The sequence below is a fragment of the Limulus polyphemus genome, unplaced genomic scaffold (assembly GCF_000517525.1).
Source record: "Limulus polyphemus unplaced genomic scaffold, Limulus_polyphemus-2.1.2 Scaffold6745, whole genome shotgun sequence".
NCBI classification, from domain to species: Eukaryota; Metazoa; Arthropoda; class Merostomata; order Xiphosura; family Limulidae; genus Limulus; species Limulus polyphemus.
This window is the reverse complement of record NW_013672355.1, coordinates 26,036-44,257: the sequence shown is the minus strand read 5'-3', so window position 1 is coordinate 44,257 and position 18,222 is coordinate 26,036. Positions and strand designations below refer to the sequence as shown.

Below are 18,222 nucleotides of genomic sequence, written 5' to 3'. Positions count from 1 at the left end.
CTTCCTGAGAGAGGACAAACTCAACAGTTCAGTAGGTGTTTAGAAGAGTGGTAATCCAAACCAAAGGTCATACACCCTCATCATCTTTGGAAGTACATTAGGGAGAGAATGACCAACTGGGTAAATCCAGAGAAGTATTTGTCAGCAGAACTCCAACCTGCAAAGGAGACAGGAGCTCCTGTCAAGACTACTTCCAGTGGATCATCAAGGTTGATGCAGTCAGTGGGTTCCTCCAACCACCTACACAGGGAGAACTATCAGCAACAGGACTGCCTATGTCATCCTATGTATTGAACGTGGACCTTGGGATAGGAAAACACCAAAAGCCTTGGGGAATAGGTAACTTAGCATAATGTTTTATTTTATTTTATCTTGTATTAGGATTGTTCAAGAGACTTAATAATTCAGGAATGGGGCAGTGTTGTAGCTATATTTTTGATGTTGTAATTTAAATGTTTGCTAGAGGGAGTTGCGTCCTTTGTAACTTAGGCCTACAGCAACTTATTGCAGTGTACAATTGTTCAAGCTTGTAAACACGTTAACTGGAGGTTGAATGTTTTCATCAGATAATTTAAAAGACTTTGCTTGAACTTAATCACAAAGCTACACAATGGGCTATCTGTGCTCTGCTTACCAAGGGTATCGAGACCCGGTTTTCTAGCGTTGTAAATTCGCAGACATGCCACTGTGCCATTGGGGGGAATTTAAAAGAAACAGCCAATGAAAGAGCAACGTTATAACACCTACAGAGAAACCACAAGTCAATCTGATAATGAATTTAGCTAATTAAATATTATTTTCATACATTCTTACTTTAGAATGCATCCTTTTGGTCAGTTAGGTACTTTCATTGATAAGTATATTTTCGGCTGTAAATGTGCAGATAATAGAGCTTTAAAATCATAGACTCAACAAATTTCTCATATTAATTTAACCTAGTTTAGAAAATGTGATAGAAAATTACCTTCACATACAACTCATTTCTTCTTTAATCAACTGTCGGGATAGTTTGGGTTGTTAAAAGGTACTTTGTTCATTATATTAATTACCTTTTAGTTCAGTTGGTAAAAGCACATTAATTTCTGTCAACTAGTCCATCTTTTAAGGTCTCATAAACGAGTTCTCGTTCTCAAACTTACAATGCAGATGGCCTGTTGTATGACTTTGTGATAAAAATCAACAACTATAACCCATAAATAAATTACCTCTCAACCAAATAATAATAAAATAACATTCTTTTTTTAACCTTCTTTGTTGGAGAGAAGATTCGTAAGAAGGCAACAGATTACTGTTAATCATGATTTTGATATAATCAAAATAGTATTAGGTCTTGAGCTACAGGTAATATGTAAAAAAAAAGAAAGAAAATGTTTGGCCCCATATCATAACAGTTACAGCCGATACGCCAAAAACAACAGTGGGGTGGGCATGATTAATATACAGATGCATTTTATACGTAGGACAGTTTACACATAACATTCTCGTTGTGTATATAGTATAAAATTATAAATATGTTTGTCTTTGTAAAACTGGAATATTTTGAAAGTTGTATAAATATAATGCTGCATGTGAATTGGTATTCATAGAAAACTTTGTAAACGTCACCCTTTGTGTTTGTGCGCCACCACAGCCCTTGTTATTAAAACCATTTTTGTATACTGGGTATGAAAGGTAAGCATAATGAAACGCAATTGGATTATTTTTGTTACGTTTATTTCTCAGCGATAAATTACATTAGTGAGGCTTAGTCTTTATAATATTAATAGTTCAAAGTATAAGTAAAAGTCAAATAGTGAGAGTAACTTAACTTTGAGGAAACCTCAACATTTTTCATACCTTATACTTTATAGTTATAACTATAAGTTATACATATATCTATTAATGTTAATTGTTATTCATAAAGCTACTAGTAGTACTACTAGTATTGTGATCAAAGTTTAAATTTAACCTTAAAAAGATTTCTCAACACTGCTTATAAATAAACAGTAGTAACTGATTGCATGCAGTTTGACCTTATAAAGTTATATAAATTATAAATAAGATACCTCAAGTGTGACTTCTAAGTTCTATTTCGAATTGAAGTTACAAAAATATTTTTTTTTTTCACTGAATATGTTTTTCTAACATTTTTTTATTGCTAACCACAGCAATATAACATATGGACAAGAGATCATTTGGACTTTCAACTTGATCAAGGCTACCATTTGAACCCACTTAGACTTTTAGAGACCCCCATAACCTTTTCCAAATTCCAGTAAATCGGTATCCCTTGGACAAGGAGTCCAAAATTAACACAGTATTCCAAGTGAGGCCTAACTAATGATGGGTAAAGAAATAATTACCTCATTTTACTTATAACCAGTATGTCAATAAATACATACTAAAATTTTGTTAGTTTTACTTTTAACAACAGACCACTCTTTCAGTGGTTTGAGTTAGTTATTCACCAATATGCTAAGATCCTTTTCTTCAGTCATACTATTGAGTGGGTTCCTACCTATATTATTAAATAAGTTGTTCAAATGTAAAGACATGGTAGTGACTTCAGTTAAGTTAGAAGAACAGAGCAACATTTCCTTGACTATATACAGGAATGAACTTTTAGCCAAATCTGGAGTATTGTTACAGCTGTTCCAGATGCTGAAGTATAACTGTTCTTATGTTTTTGAACAGATGTAAGCATTGTTACATCACAGTATATAAAAACAGCAGCTTCATATCTGTTTTAATTCATTAAGAGAAATAAGCAGTCAAAAAAATGGTAAAAAGTATTGTTGTACTTCTCTATGTTAAAGAGGCAATACAAAGGAGAATCAGTATGAAACTAAAATTCCATTGGTTGATATTAATCTGAACTAGGGTTTGACAACAACAGCACATTTATTCATATTTTTTTTCATAATCGTAATGGTGAATTGCTCTCCACAATCCTAAGGTTAAAACTGATGATGTAAGGGCATAGGGGCATGTGGAAAATGAGAAGTTAGGGAATGATGTGGTGATCTATGATGCTGCATATGTGTTGCTGGCTTTCCTTGACAGCTGGGATTGAAATCCTATTTTGATTGGAATCTTATTTTTAATTCATTTTTAATTAATAATGAAAACAAAAAGTGCTATCTGGTTATAATATTTTATGAGTCAAAATTAGAATAAAAGGGACAGCCATACAAAGATGTAATAAAAAAAAAGCTTTTATAGAAAAGGTTCAACAAGAAAAATATTGAACACAACCTGGCCCCCATTTTATATTTATGTTGCTGCTTGTTCCAGCTGTAGAACAAAAAAAAGGGTGGGCCAACTTTTCCTAAATTTTTTGTTGTTTAACTTAGCCACTTTAGCGGTACATCTTTACAAGCTTTCCCCTTTTACATAGTTTGGCTATATAGTGACAATCAAACCCACTTTTCATATGTAAAAGAGTAGACCGAGAGTTGGCAGTTAGTGATTTTGACTAACTGCTTTCCTTCTACTCTATCACTTCTGAATTTGTGTGAAATTCAAAAACAAGTGAACAAAACACATACATCTTCCGAGATTTATTATCCTCGAGGGCTCGTTGGAAGTTGCCTTGGCAGAACTACAGCATCCACACAGTTGGCATAATGTACCTGATGGTACAGGCTGGTTCACTTTCTTTCCTAGTCCTGTTATATTTATATGACTGACCCTTTCATTCTAATTTGACTGTTTTTCTACAGCTACATTACCTTGCATTTATTATAATTAAAGGTCATTTACTAAATATTTGTTGAACTTACCAGTTGATCCAAGTCATTTGGTAATACCTCAACATCCTCAATAGAACTAGAAATGCCCAAAAATTTAAAGTCATTAGCAAACATTCCTAAACTACTAATTGTGCACTTATATGATCATTAATATAAATGAGAAAGAACAAAGGCCCAAGCTCCAACTACTAAGGTACTCCACTAGTAGCATAACAAGGGTCTAGTTTGACTGGATTCCATTAATAGCATCCTTTTATTGCCTCCCATCCAACTACACTACAATCCATTTAAATATTCTTTCTTCAATCCCTACCAGTGGGATTTTCTTAGATGATACTTTGTGTGGCACCTTATCAAAGAACACCATGTCCACACCCTTTTCAGATAATTGACATCCTTAAAAAAAAGATAAATGATCCTTAAGGCAAGATTCTCCTCTGGTGAATCCATGTTGCTTTTCATTTATGATATCATATTTCACTTTCAATTAAAAAACAGAGGAAAACATGCGTAAATTATAATTATTTTGCAGAATGTAGGATTACCATATCATACTCCCCTTTTTACTAAAGAAATTATGAATTTAATAACTTTGTACATAAGTCCCATTTTTTCCTATATACTGTACTTTATCACCAAAACTGACATTAGACACCTCATATGGTATTATTATGATAAATTTATAATAATTGAGTTTGGTTTACTCAAAGTTCTAGCCCTGGCTGTGCTTACCAGAACAATAGCATAGGTCAGTTACATTTTTTTTTCCTTATCACTACAATTAAATGTTCTGGCTCTGGTTTAGCTTACCAGAAAAATATCTAAGCAAAAGATACATTATACTGTTATGAAGTAGGACTCACTCTGACAGACAGGCAGTGGTTCCCTGGGGAGTGATGTGGGGGGCCAGACCAAATGGCTTTGACACCCATTCTGAGGGTTCCTAAGAGTGCATGCAGTGTTTGATTAGTTGAGGTCAGTCAAAACGAGTATGCATAAACAGCAGCTATGCATATGCAGAGACAACACTTCTGCTTTTTATACATAAATTTGCAACTTTAGTAGAAATGTTATGGTATTAATACTTCTTAAGAGAAAGGGTTTTGACACTAAATATTGATTTTCTTTCTGGGGTATTAACTGATTGAAAAAGATGAATTTTTTTTTATGTATGATTTTTAAGGGGTAAATCCTGCCCAAAAATTTTATTTGTAATCTGCTTTTCTAAACTCTTGTCACTTACCTGAACCAGAGATGTAAGTCATAAGTTCTCCATTCAATATGATGTTTAAAAAAATTTTAAATCACTAACAGAGAGAGAATGCTAATGTATAACTATATTATCTAATCATATAGATGTTTTTTGTAGTAACATTTAATGAAAGAATATGCTTGAAGCTATTAGAAGTAAATATGTTGCATTAATTTCAGCCAAACTGTTTAGATACGTAGACAGTGAAAAATCAGGTAATTGGATGTAACTGTTTTAGTCTGACAATGGTGTCTTGTAAACATAAATGACTTGATGGTAGTTGCCACAAAAAACTTGTATGGTATGACAAAGTTACAGTTCAGGCAAGTGACTGAGATATTTCGAAGCAGGTGGATAGCCTAAATATTGATCTAGGAATAAAAATGGTATGTTAGTATAAAAATAATACTTAATTGACATTGTCAACATTGACAATGATATTATATTTATTCTAAGGCCAAGGCACTATATCACAAGAATGTAATGATGTTTTCAGATTTAAAAAATATATATATAGTTCTTAGCATGAGGAGAATGTGTTTGAAATATGGTTGTGGAAAGAGAAACCGAGGAGTTGAGTACAGTACTAGCAATCTTAACATTAATGTCATCAGTGTTTCTGATATGGTACATTATCTCTGCTAAAATAAATAACTATTTTTATTAAATACTGCCCTTTATATGCAAAATTTTTTTCATCCGCATACCACAAGCCTTGAGCTCCCATGTACCTTACAACTGACTGATTCATATGCGTCTCATATGCAAATCATCAAGCGACAACCCTCCAACAATAAGAGTGTGACACACTCTTCTGACACATGTGACTCCCTGTATTTGATGCTAACAAACTATCACTTCTCATTTGGCAGTACTCGTGTCAAGATGTTTTTTATTGTGTGCCTTACCAATTTAATCGACTTCCTGATTTTTTTGTACTTATTATTTCGAAATGCATTTTGTTTTGTTTTTTTCTTCAACAAATAATGACTTTTCAGATAACTTATTTTCCCAGTTTTTGATTATTTTTTTGTCAAACACTTGTGTTTGATTTTCAATTTTACACAATAAATTCCGAATTTCGAGTTACCACTTCAGATATCATACCTTCTGCTAGCACACTCACATAGGCTACAGATGGGGATGACTCGTCTTTGAATTTATTGGCTATCATCTGAGACTGATCATTATATGAGTCAACCTGCTTCTTCTGATCTTGCCCCTATTCCTCTTGAACATGCTGAACCTGTTCAGGTCAACAAGGATTTTGACAGCCTTTTTGTACCACCTCATTTTGCCATATCTTCTCATACCCCTACTGCGGAATCAACTAGGCCTAAATGGCTTTTCTAGACATGATTTCTCGAGTATGTTCTATTTTATCCATTTTCCAGACTTCGTATGATCCGTCTTTTTTTGTTACATGATACCTCCTCCTCTCATTATTTGGTTTTCCTCCTTCCCTGGATATTAGGGTTCATGCTGAGCATTTTGTTTATCAGATGGTTTAGGATACCAGGATGCTTCGCCCTCCATGCTTCAGATCAGTTTGCCTTGTCCTACCATCAGTCTGAATGTTCGTTTCTTGACTCTCAACAGTGAAAATCAATTTTTCCCGTGTGTGTGTGGGCAGACACTGATTATCCTGTTTGTTTATCCCATGCACAGTTTTCCTTTCCTATGGTACTTGTCTACTAGCAACATCCTTTCCAAGGCAATCCACAGAGATCCTGAAGGTTTTTCAGGGGCTTGCTTGGAAGCTCTTATCCCCATGGGTCAAGCACATATGCAGTCTCTTCAGTGGACTCTGCATGACAAATGGAATCTTGCACAGGATCCATTGAAGGCTGATGATGTACCTGATGATGACAAAACCTTGTCGAAACGTTGTACATTTGCTGTTGTATTAAAGTTTTTCTTCATTACCCATTCAAGCTGTCTCCAGCCATTATTAGTCTCAAAGTGGGTTCCTCGTCATCGAATTTGAATTCATTACTGATGGTATGATGCTCATCCTACCCCCACGTGGATGTTGGTTCCTGAAGGTCTGGGTTTTGGAAGTAGTTGACTTGCCATGTATGGTCTGTCATGCCCTAGCCACTCTACACCTGGAGGCACATCTTTTTTACTCTCACCTACATTGATGTACTGTAAGGGATTGAGATTCCGATATCGCGTGTGGTGGATCCCTATCCAATCATTGTTCTCTCCCATTTGGATGTGCTCCACCCATTTTCTGCCCATGTCTGCAACACCTCTGGGCAAAGAGTATACTTGGTACAGAAGTTGTGTGGTCTCCCACATATGATCCTCTACTGTGAGAATCTACTCTTTTAGGAGTCCTTCAGACACTTTCTAAAGATGCTTCTTTCTTTCTCTCCACCTATTCAATGTGGGATTCTAGCTCTTTATGTGAGAAGAGGTAATGTACCATATCGAATTTATAATTTTCCTATACTGAAAATATATTTCCGATAGGTACTTATCTCCTCTTATACTTCCCGCCCTTCCTCCCCACTGAAAACCAGTGCTTCCATTTTCTGCCAAAACTCGAAGTGGTAGTTCAGTAGAATCAAATAGAGAGAGTCACATGCATCAGAAGAGTGTGTTACACTCTTATTAGTGGAGGGTTGTCACATGATAATTTGCATGCGAGATGCATTTGAATCAGTTGATTTTAGGGTACGTGGGAGCTTAAGGCTGATGGCATGTGAAAAAACAATTTTGCATATAGAGGGAAGCACTGAAGGAGAATAGCTATGTATGTATGAAGAGGTAAGTACCTATCGAAAATATGTTTTCAGTGTAGGAAAATTATTACTTATTGAAACCATGAAATAGGAGTTGTGTCTCCAATTTTATTGGTGCTGACTTTCAGAAATTATAAAAAGATTTAAAATTGAGAAAAGTTGAGTAGTTAAGCTAAACTGGGAATGATGTTAAAGTTTGAGATATTTTTAATAGTTTTGTCAAATTAATCAAAAATAATTTTTTTAAATTTTTCATTTCAACCATAATTTCATTCTTAAGTGGACTGAAGACAGTATATTTGAACAATGGTATATAAATCATTCAAGTCATTAAGGTAGAACTTCCTTGCTAGTTGTAAAAACAAATATATTTTAGGATGTGTGTATAGGCATTGATTACCAATTTGAAGAGGTAATTATCCCTATACAAATCAATAGTTAGGGACCTGACTTGGAGTACTATGTACACTTTTACTTTACTTACTGAATGGAAGTTAATGGAAAGGGTTCAGAAGAGAGCTACTACACTAATTCTGGAGATAAAGGGCTGTATTACAGGGATAGGTAAAGATATATTAATTCATTTTCTCTGTAGAAATGGAGAATAAGAGGTGATGTTACTGAATTTACAAGATTATCTGAAGTATCAATAAGGTAAAAGTTTAAAGGCCTTTTATTTCTTTGTACTGTATTCTGAAGATATTAGGATGAAAGTTTACAAGTTTAAGACTTGGCTCCAGTTAAGACAGTTGTACTTTGTAACAGGGTGACTGACTTACAGAATATGTTGCTTTTGGCAATAGTGGATGCCAGCACTTTGAAAGAGTTTATAGGGAAATGAATTAGTTCCTGATAAATAAATGGTGGGTTTAAATGTTTACTTTCTTCAAGGGTGGGTGTACAAGGGCAACTTTGAAAGACTAAATGTTCTCTTTTTTTTTACCATTGATTTTTATAAATATAGAATTATTCAAGAACATATTGACTTTCAGGAAGTTTTTGTTAAATTGAAGCTTTAAAAATTTATTAGGAAGTTGGATATATATTGATTTGGTATAAAAGTTAAGAAGTAAGTACAAATTTGGCTTGATTATAGAAAGCAACAAGTGATGTTAGATGTGATTTTTCTTATTGGGAGAATGTGACTTGTAAACCCCTCAGGTATGTTTTGGAACATATACTTATTATTTAGGTCAATATCTTGGATAGTTTCTTGAACAATTAGATTTCTAAATTTGTGAATGACTGTGATATCCCTTGTACTTAATGGCATTGGAAAACAAAGGAACATATATCAACTTGGGGCACTAGAACTATCCAGAAAGAGACCTGCTTCAACTTCAAAGTGTGGCATCTTGTAAAAGACAAGAATCTAATAACACGAAGGTCATTGGTAGAACCATCCACATGCCCAGGGAAATAGTATGCATTATAAAGAATGATTTATATCTGGAAAAGTGACACAAGCTGCTTCTACAAACCAGGAAAGGAAGACCAACTGTATAAAACAGTAATTAGGCAGGGAAAAATGGCAGTACATGGTGACATTCAAAGATGTATATGTGTACCTGGATAATTGTAACAAGTCAGGAGTGAAGAGGATGGGTAACTATTGAAACATAAGAGTGGTTTTCCCGAGGACCCTGGATCAGTCTCAACAAAAATGTTTTTAAATGTGTAAAGTCAAACATTGTCTGTGTTCTGTATTAATTTTAAAGTTTTTGAATCATAAATGTAGATTTGTTCTTCAACAGATTATTTTTCAATTTCAGTTATAAACATCTAAAATGATTTGCCTGTTGATATGTTATGTACAGCTTTAGTTATTTTAAACTTTTGTCGATTAGATGTGAATAGCTACATCAAAATTTGTTTTCTGATTTGAATGGTTTTGTGGTGAGTGGAGGATGATCTAAATGGGGTAGTGTCCTGTTACCTTTTTTGTTGTTAAGATTGTGAATGAGATGTTGACCTAAATAAAGGTAATGATTTGTCACCTTTTAGATTTTATGTACAGTTTAAAATGTTTGATATATAAAAAAATATGTTAAGTTGCTATCCAACAGGAGAGTGACTGTTATCCAGAGCTGATAATTAGAAACCTCAGTAGAGGTTTGTTCTTTGACAAGCTATTGCTATTTAAAAGTTACTTAATTCTTGACTTGGTGCATTTTGATTATCTGGATTCCAAAACAGGAAAATCTGATACTCTTATTGTCAAGTTATTTTAGAAACACCCTAAAGAGATGAATAATCTGTTATTATTTCTTTCAGTAACTTTTCACATTCTAAAGAGATGAGCAATCCGATTTTCTTTCTTTCAGTGACTTAGTAACACAAAAATGGTAAATAATGAGATATTTCTTTCAGTAACTTTTAGCAAAGTGTGGAAAAGTTAATAATCTAATGTTCTTTTTTTTTGTAACAGGTTTGGAAAGTGCCCAAGTAATGTTGAAATCCAGTGCTTTTTATAATACTATTTTTGTGGATCTAAAATGTTATGGCCAAACAAAAAATAATGGCATCACTGGGAGTACATACTTTAAACCAAGTTCCAATGTTTTTGCAACAACCTGGCACATTTTTTAATATTGCAGGTCAAGCTCAAACCATCTTTACTCTTCCAGTCAATAGTCAAGTGTCCAATCATGTCAGGACACTTCTGCTACCCAGCCAGCCAGTTCAAGACGTAGCTCTTCTTTCTGTCATTCCCAGTGAATCTGGAGGACATGATTCTGCACCAGCATTTAATATTGGAGCTCTGTCACATAACCAATATCATGTTATGACTCCTGACATGCAAACAGTCATGCCAATCCCAGTGAATAGAGACCATGCTCAACCTATACTCTTTCCTGCTGTTAGCTCATCAGTGGACCCTAGGAGTCAGCTTCAGACTATTCTCATGTCTAACAATAACATAGTGTTGGGCTCTAGGAAACAAGTACAGACTGTGCTGGTTCCAAATAGTGGTGGTGGGAATAGTATCCAACAGCTCCAAACAGCCTTATTGTCTGAAAACATAGTGTTGGACTCTAGGAAACAAATCCAGACACTTCTGGTTCCTAGCAATGGTGGAAGGAGTAGTATTCAACAGCTTCAGACAGCTTTATTGTCTGAAAACACTATTGTATTTGACCCTAGGAAGCAAGTCCAGACCCTCTTGGTTCCTAGTAGCATTGGAGGAAATAGTATTCAAGAACTCCAACCAATTGTGTTGCCAGTTAATAGCAGTATTGCAAAGTCTGGTCAACAGGTACAAACAATAATTGTTCCTGCCAACAGAGCTCTTCCTAGCCAAGGAACTGTTTTTCAGACAGTTATAGTGCCATCTACAGATGTAGAGGCTCAGCCTAATCACTCTGCACATGCTTTTGTTTTACCTGATATAAACACCCTAAGTCATATCCAGGCTGTTTCTCCTAATGCAGCATCTGTGACAGACTCCAGCTGTCAGTTTCAAGTGTTGCTGACTCCATCTGCCACAGAATCTCTAGAAGTGATCCAGCAACAAAGAAACGTAGTAGCAATCCCAGTATCAGAAGTGCTAGTTCCTAGTTCTAATACCACTTCAGAAGCATTGACTTTGTTGGCTGACTCCCAGTCTGTTTCAAATAACCTGCTGTTTTACTTACCCCAGGAAGGATTGGTTGTTGAAGTGCCTAATTCCCATAATGAAGAACAAGCACGCCAGTGGTATCAGGATTCAGAAATAGTTTGTCGAGGACTTGCAGCCTTGAGACAAGTGTTACCACAGTTACTTAGCTTTGAGAATATAACCTTGAATAGCCCAACAGGGACCTCACCACAACAGACTTTCCAAACTAGCCCTGTAGATATGGTATGTCAAGAGGAACCAGCAATAGCAGATGAAAACATCCAGAATGTTGGTTAGTTTTGGATATGAGGCTTGCATTAACAGTGTAATGAGATTCTTGAAGAATGGGCTGTGTTAGTCTTTCTATGTGAGTACCAAATAAATGCATTTACAGAGAGAAAAAAATCATTTTTTTTAAGAAGAGAACTTGTCCTTCACTAAATAACTGTGACATTATGTAATGAGACTCATGCAGAACTTAATTAAACAAGAAAACAGCTTAAAGAGTATTTTTGTATCATTATAAATATATATATATATATATGTATGTGAATGATCATGATTGTTTTTTAAGCCATATATATGCAAATAAGAACTTTCTTGATAATTCATATAAAGGTAGCAGTTGATATATACTTGTAAATAAACCTATTATGTTCTTGCAAATTTTTGCAGATTTAACTTAATACCACATGTTATATTTTATTGATTTCAGAAAATAAGGCAGTTAATGATACATATTTGATTGATATTCTAATTATTTCTTGTAATTTTTTGCAGATTTAACTTAATACTACATATTATATTTTATTGGTTTCAGAAAATAAAGCAGTTAATGATATATATTTGGTTGGTGTTCTAATACTACAACTATGAATTTTTGTTAACAACACATGTACATAGTAAAGAATTTAAAAAGAAGTGATTGTGATGGTTTCCAGTAATGATATCTTTTACATTGCATCAGTTTCTTGAATAATGTTGTAAACTTCCATAAGATCACTTCTTGCTCTTCTTTTCTCCAGTTAAGAGGTCTTAATGTAAATAAGAAAAAGTAAAGGTTCAAGCAGGCAAGCATTGTCCCCTGAAGCACACTAGTAGTAACAAAGGTCGAGTGTAATTAAACTCCATTAATATAATATTTTTCCTTCTATTACTCAACTGCCCTACTCTACTAGTCTTATTTCACCTCTCCATTATTGTGGTTTTTTTTTAGTTAATCTGTGTGACACCTTATCAAAACCTTGTCAAAATCTAGGTACACCATTTACATTATCTAGATAACAAATAACATCCTCTAAAAAGTTAGCAGTATTTCTTTTTGAAGAATCTATGTTGGCTATCTCATTTATTAAAACATATTTCACTAAATGATTTTGCAAAGCATCTTTTACCAGACTAGACTTTTTCTCACCACAGAAGCAAGACTAACTATATCAAGGGATGCTTTCTGACCTATGATATGCTACTATCATGAAAAGTCATGTCTTTGTGGATGTTTTGCTATGTTGAGATGTCCTATGTATCATAGGTCTGCTCTGCTATGTTGAGATGTTAAAGGATACTCTACCATGGTGTGATGTCCTATACCTGAGAATGCTCTGCTATGCTGAGATGTCAAGAATACAAGTGATGGTCTGCTGTGAGAAAATGTGACAAAAACATAATTTATGTGACAAAATGTGCTAAAATTAGACTATATAAAATTTGTGATAGTATGTGACATTAATAGCACTTACATGACATGATGTGTTAATAAATGGTAAAGAATGACTTGTAACAAATTATGATTATTAGCAAACACTAGTTAGCTTTGCTATCTTATGTTATCTTACAACAGAAAGCAGAACGACCTGCAGTCTCACACTTTAGTGCATTGTAATTTTTTGAACTTTTCACTAAAGTAACTTTACTATTTTATAATCTTGTACGTAAATAATTTTATGCAAAAGATCTTGTATACAAAGCTACATGTGCTAATACTCATTATTTCAAAGTTGATCACCAATGGGAAACAGCAATATGCCTTTGTGGGCATTCTGAGACTACTACCATATTACGAATAGTCATAGGTAACTCACAATACTGATTTCGATTATGTGTGAAAATTTCACTTTAAAACCTATATGCCAGTGAAGTGAAGCCTTCAAATGTGTTTGTGCTTGGCTTATGGTAAGTGTTACTGTTTCTTAAGAAGGCAAAAGGTCCATATATAGATATATGTATACTTCATGAATTGTACCCATTCTTGCATGTTTAGTTAATTCAATGTGTTAGCACATCAGTTTTTATTTCCTATATAAGACCATTTGTACCTGGCCATAAGTTAAAATAGTTGCATGTAATACTGTAGCACCGTACCATATTTGCATATTAGTTGTGCATGTCTTTATGCTTTTCTATCAGTATCCATATACGATATCTATATCTTAAACTAGAATATATATTTTTTTTTAGATGCATTATTGAGTGAACATGTCTAATCAACCAAGAAGGCAAGTTTTTAAGGAGTCTATGCTGATTGGCTAAGATAAAAATGGCAATGAAATAAGGTTTTGGTGCATCAGATCCCTAAGAGATGTGCATTGTATAATTCGTGAGACAGATATAGATGTGAAATCACAGTGTTGAGATGCATTGCATTGACAGTCAGAAAAGAAATCACATATACCAGGTGCTTAAAGCTATCATGACAAAGACAAAATTATTAACTTCTGAAAACTTCTCAAACTAACATTGTGCTCATGCACAGGCTGCCAAAAGTAGTGATCAGATCTGAGTAGATTACTGCTGCTGAAGTCAGTGTTTGTAATAAAGTTGTTCCAGCTTTTCCAGTAATGTCTCCAGATTCAAATAATGCTGGTGCTATAGAATGTAACTGTAACAAAGCAAGCAGGATTCTTTATGATGGACTTCGACCTCATTTTGAAATATTATTAAAAATGAGATACCCGATTCAGCTTTAGCATACACTTTGGAGATTGATGAAACTACAATTGCAAAACACTGATGACAGTTAGACATTGTAGTTTGATACTACTCCGACCAGTTTCAATACGTTGTCATTTCTCATTTAGTGTCAGTTACACTTGGTAAAGCACAGGCCGCAGTTATTCTTGAAAATATTGCCACTGTTGCTATTGCGTTTTAAATAAGAAAATTATTGCAGATATTGACTGATGGGCCAAATGTAATAAATCGTATCGTATCAGACGATGTAGCAATACAATTGTATCGTGGCTTCATAATATGATACTCATAATGTATTGCCACACCTTTAGTAGGGATACTCGTCTATAGTGAACAGTCACTCCAAACAGCTGAAAGACAAAGATGTAGTGGGCACAGTTGGATTCATTATGCCTATAAGAGTGCATGTTATGTCAGAAATAGGAAGATGCCAGTAGACTTAAATGACTTCAGTTGGTACTTTCACATTATCTCCATTCCACAACATTAAGTGATATTCTCATCTTTCAAAAGTAAATGTTAAAAATACACTGGAAAGAGTAAGAAAAACACTTATATTGGGTTGGGTGACAAAGATCTGTAGATAATTATTGCAAATTGTGTGAACTATGCTGTGAGTGAAAAGGTTCATGAAAGAAACAGCATAGAGAACTACAGCAGTTTTGTGTTAGAGCACCCACCACTTGAAAGAGTTGTTGTTCTTAGTCCTCTTTCACAAAATATCAGTGGGAATACATAAATCATGGTTGGGATAGCTTATTTCACCAAATGACCAGAAGCATATGCTGTTCCAAACTAGGAAGTAGAAAGAAACAAGGAAACTAGTCAATTAATTCATTTAAAGATTTTATGTTCTAATGGAACTTCACTCAGATCCATGGAATAAAAAACGACCAGGACAACTGCCTTTCATCATACTTCTGATAGTATGCTGAAGAGATACATCTGTACACTGTTATATCAATTAGCCATTTATGTAGAAAAACATCAGAAAACATGAGATCAAAATCTTCTACTGCTACTTATGAATTATTGGACAACAATATATGAAGCTACAGTTAACACAACATTATCACTGATGTTTGGGAAAGAACTTGTAGTGCTATTGGATCTTTTATTCTTGTGTTCAAAAAATATTTACTTGGTAGTCTAACACAGAATGTGTAGGGAGATCATAGAACACCGTCAATGTCGTACATTACTTTTCTCAGAAAAAACTTTAATCAGTTTGTGATAAAAAGTTAATAATCACTATGGTGTTAATGCTGATAAGACTGGATTCCACCAAGGTGACAGGTTATGGCAATACAATTCTGCCACAAGAAAGGTCAAACTCCAAAGTTAAGAAGGCTAGGTAGGTCCATATATTGTACTTAAAAGAATTAATAATGTGGTGTACAAAAGCTAAAACGAGCAGTCTAAACTGTGATAATCTTTGGGGATACATCAGTGAGAGAACAACCACATAGGTAACTCAAAAAATAATTTGTAAGTGGAAAGTCAACCAGGATTTCTGTCAAGATTACTTTCGGAGGATTATCAACCATGGAACCTCCAGTGGATTCACTCGATCACCTATTTCGAATGAACTCCCACAAGCACAGAATAGCCAGTGATGATAAGGGACAAGTGGAAATCCCATTTGCACATCATGGACCTTGGATGAGAAAACCACCATAAAGATTTGGTGAATGCACAGTTTAGAGTACTGTTTTATTCATATGTTAGAATTGTTCAAGGGACTTCACAGTTCAGAAAAGGGGCAGTGCCGTAAGCTATATTTTCAATGATTTAATTTACTGTTTGCTAAAAGGAGATAATAACGTGATGTTGATGGTAAATTTAGAAAGTTTATAAAAGTAGTCCTAGAACATCTAGAATGTTAATGACCAAGAAACTTTGCAAAATATTTAGAAAAAAAGGATAAATATAAAAATACGAGAATTGGAGAAGCAAGTTGAATTCAATTCATTCACTGAAGTATTCAGATAGGTGTTAGTTGTTGTGCATGTTCAGTTACTTGATTGGTTAGTTGTGAAATTGTACAAGGAAGTTTATTTGTTAGTCGTAGTATCATTAGTGAGGAATTTTCATTGAAATATTATTTGTGAAATTGGCCTACAAGTTGTGTCAGAGTGAACGTAGCTTCTAGAAACATGATAAAAGAAATAAACTAATTTGTTATTGTTATGTAGATTGGACTTTCCATTATTTTAAGGAAGTAATCTCAAAGAACTAACCAAAACATAAAAATGATAGAACATATTACCACAATATTTTTCTTAAGTCATGGTATTGAGTGGGTTCCGATCTATATTAAACAAATGATCCAAATCTAGATGCACAGTAGGACTCTAATAATATTATAAGGATGGAGTATGGTATCAATGAACTAGATGTTTGGTCAAACTTAGGGTGTTGTCACAGCTGTTATAAATGTAGAAATGCCACCATTCAACCAAAACTTGTACTACACCAGTGATACCAATGCATATAAAAAATCTGACTGGGTGGGAAATTTCACAAAAAAATACTTATTTTTAATTTATATTTTATCTTTTGTAATCAACACTAGTGATAGCTTCTTATTTGTCCAATTTGTCATTTGAATATTTTTTTTATTTTTTCTTCAGCTTAAATAATTGGAACTTGCTGAGAGTGTTCCATACTCTTTTAAATGTCTGGGTTTATGGTTAGATCTCATTTTAGTAAACTATTTGACTGTGTCCCTCCTTATGATACTGAAAAAGAAAACATTTGAACAGTTTGAACCTCAATGAAGGAAGAATTTTAATGTTTGTATGGAAGGGAAGATATTTTGGTGTCAGGCAGGTTTTCTCAGAGTAACTGCATTCTCCTATGACCAAATTGATGCAGGAAGCCTTACATGATTTGAGATGTGAAACACTACATAAACAATACTAAATAAGTAATTTTGGAGGTACAGCTTTACTCCTACTCAGCATGTCCATGGGTGGAGAATAGTGGAATGACCTTCAGTGCAGGTTAATTGATAAATAAACAGGGTACAACACTAATGAATAAGTAGTTGTGGATCAAAAAGAAATGGCACCAGCAGGATGTAAAATCCTCAACAGCTGTGAAGGCAGATGAGGGCTTCAGAAGAGTGAGACAACCAATCATCTTGGTCTCATTGTTATTGGATTAAGGTCTTGTTCTGTCGAGAATCTTGTAGAAGCTGGTGTGCAATGGCTTCTACATGATAAAAGAAATCATGCATAGGTGTGTTCCATGGAAACATCTTTCAAGACTTTCTTCAAGCCATTCATAATCAGCTAGTGATGACAGGAACTAGATTGTGAGTTCTAGAAGCTCCTAGTCAAGAAGGCAGCACTTAAAAGGTCTTCTAGCACTTAGGAGACAGGAGTGTTTTTTGGCAGCTGTAACTATGACTGTTCAGTCCACTTCAGGATCTGTTCAGCTCAAGACATATAGGGAAGGCTAGAAAGGATGACTTAAACATAGTCTGTATAACTTTTTTCTGATTAGATGACCACATGCAGTGGAATAATCTTTACTGCAGATTAAGTTAATCAAGTTACAAAATCAAGTTTGGAACCTGTAACATCAGGATCCTCATAACAGTGAATGCACAGAGTGCCACACTGTATTTGTTAACTGAGAACTCAAGTGATAGGAAGAAGATCTGGCAAATAGGAGAGGGACAGTTAAAGGAACAAGGATGAAGCTAAACCTTCTTCTGGAAGGGTAAAGAGGAAGAAGAATACCAACTTCTTGGTGTTGGCTTAGCCATGAATAAAATAAATGAGCTTCCTATTGTAATAAATGACTCCCCATCTCAAGCTAGCAGGGTGTTGATATGCCACAATTATCAGCATATATGCCCCACTTATTGATACAGACAATTAAATTAAGGAGGAATTTTATTCCAACCTTAAC

The 18,222-nt window shown here is 34.4% G+C and overlaps 1 protein-coding gene across 7 annotated transcripts; it reads left to right on the top strand.

The window, feature by feature from the left end:
• Window positions 1-1,448: 1,448 nt before the first annotated feature.
• LOC106474033 lies at window positions 1,449-13,115 on the top strand. 7 transcript variants are annotated; one of them, XR_002613830.1, is made up of 3 exons: window positions 1,450-1,671; window positions 10,162-11,698; window positions 12,751-13,115. XR_002613830.1 is itself a non-coding variant. In XM_022402416.1 (2 exons), exons 1-2 carry the CDS (start codon window positions 1,665-1,667, stop codon window positions 11,626-11,628), a joined length of 1,305 nt encoding a protein of 434 aa, XP_022258124.1. In that variant the 5' UTR covers window positions 1,449-1,664; the 3' UTR covers window positions 11,629-12,131. The 7 variants fall into 7 exon arrangements, 6 of the variants coding, with proteins under 6 accessions (XP_022258124.1, XP_022258125.1, XP_022258122.1 ...); XM_022402416.1 differs by lacking the exon at window positions 12,751-13,115 and having other exon boundaries at window positions 1,449-1,671; window positions 10,331-12,131; XM_022402417.1 differs by lacking the exons at window positions 1,450-1,671; window positions 12,751-13,115 and adding an exon at window positions 2,308-2,326 and having other exon boundaries at window positions 10,331-12,131.
• The last annotated feature ends 5,107 nt before the right edge of the window (window positions 13,116-18,222 follow it).

Coding starts and splice junctions, on each gene's coding strand:
- LOC106474033 (XM_022402414.1), top strand. CDS start 10,234: ATGGCCAAACAAAAAATAATGGCATCACTGGGAGTACATACTTTAAAC.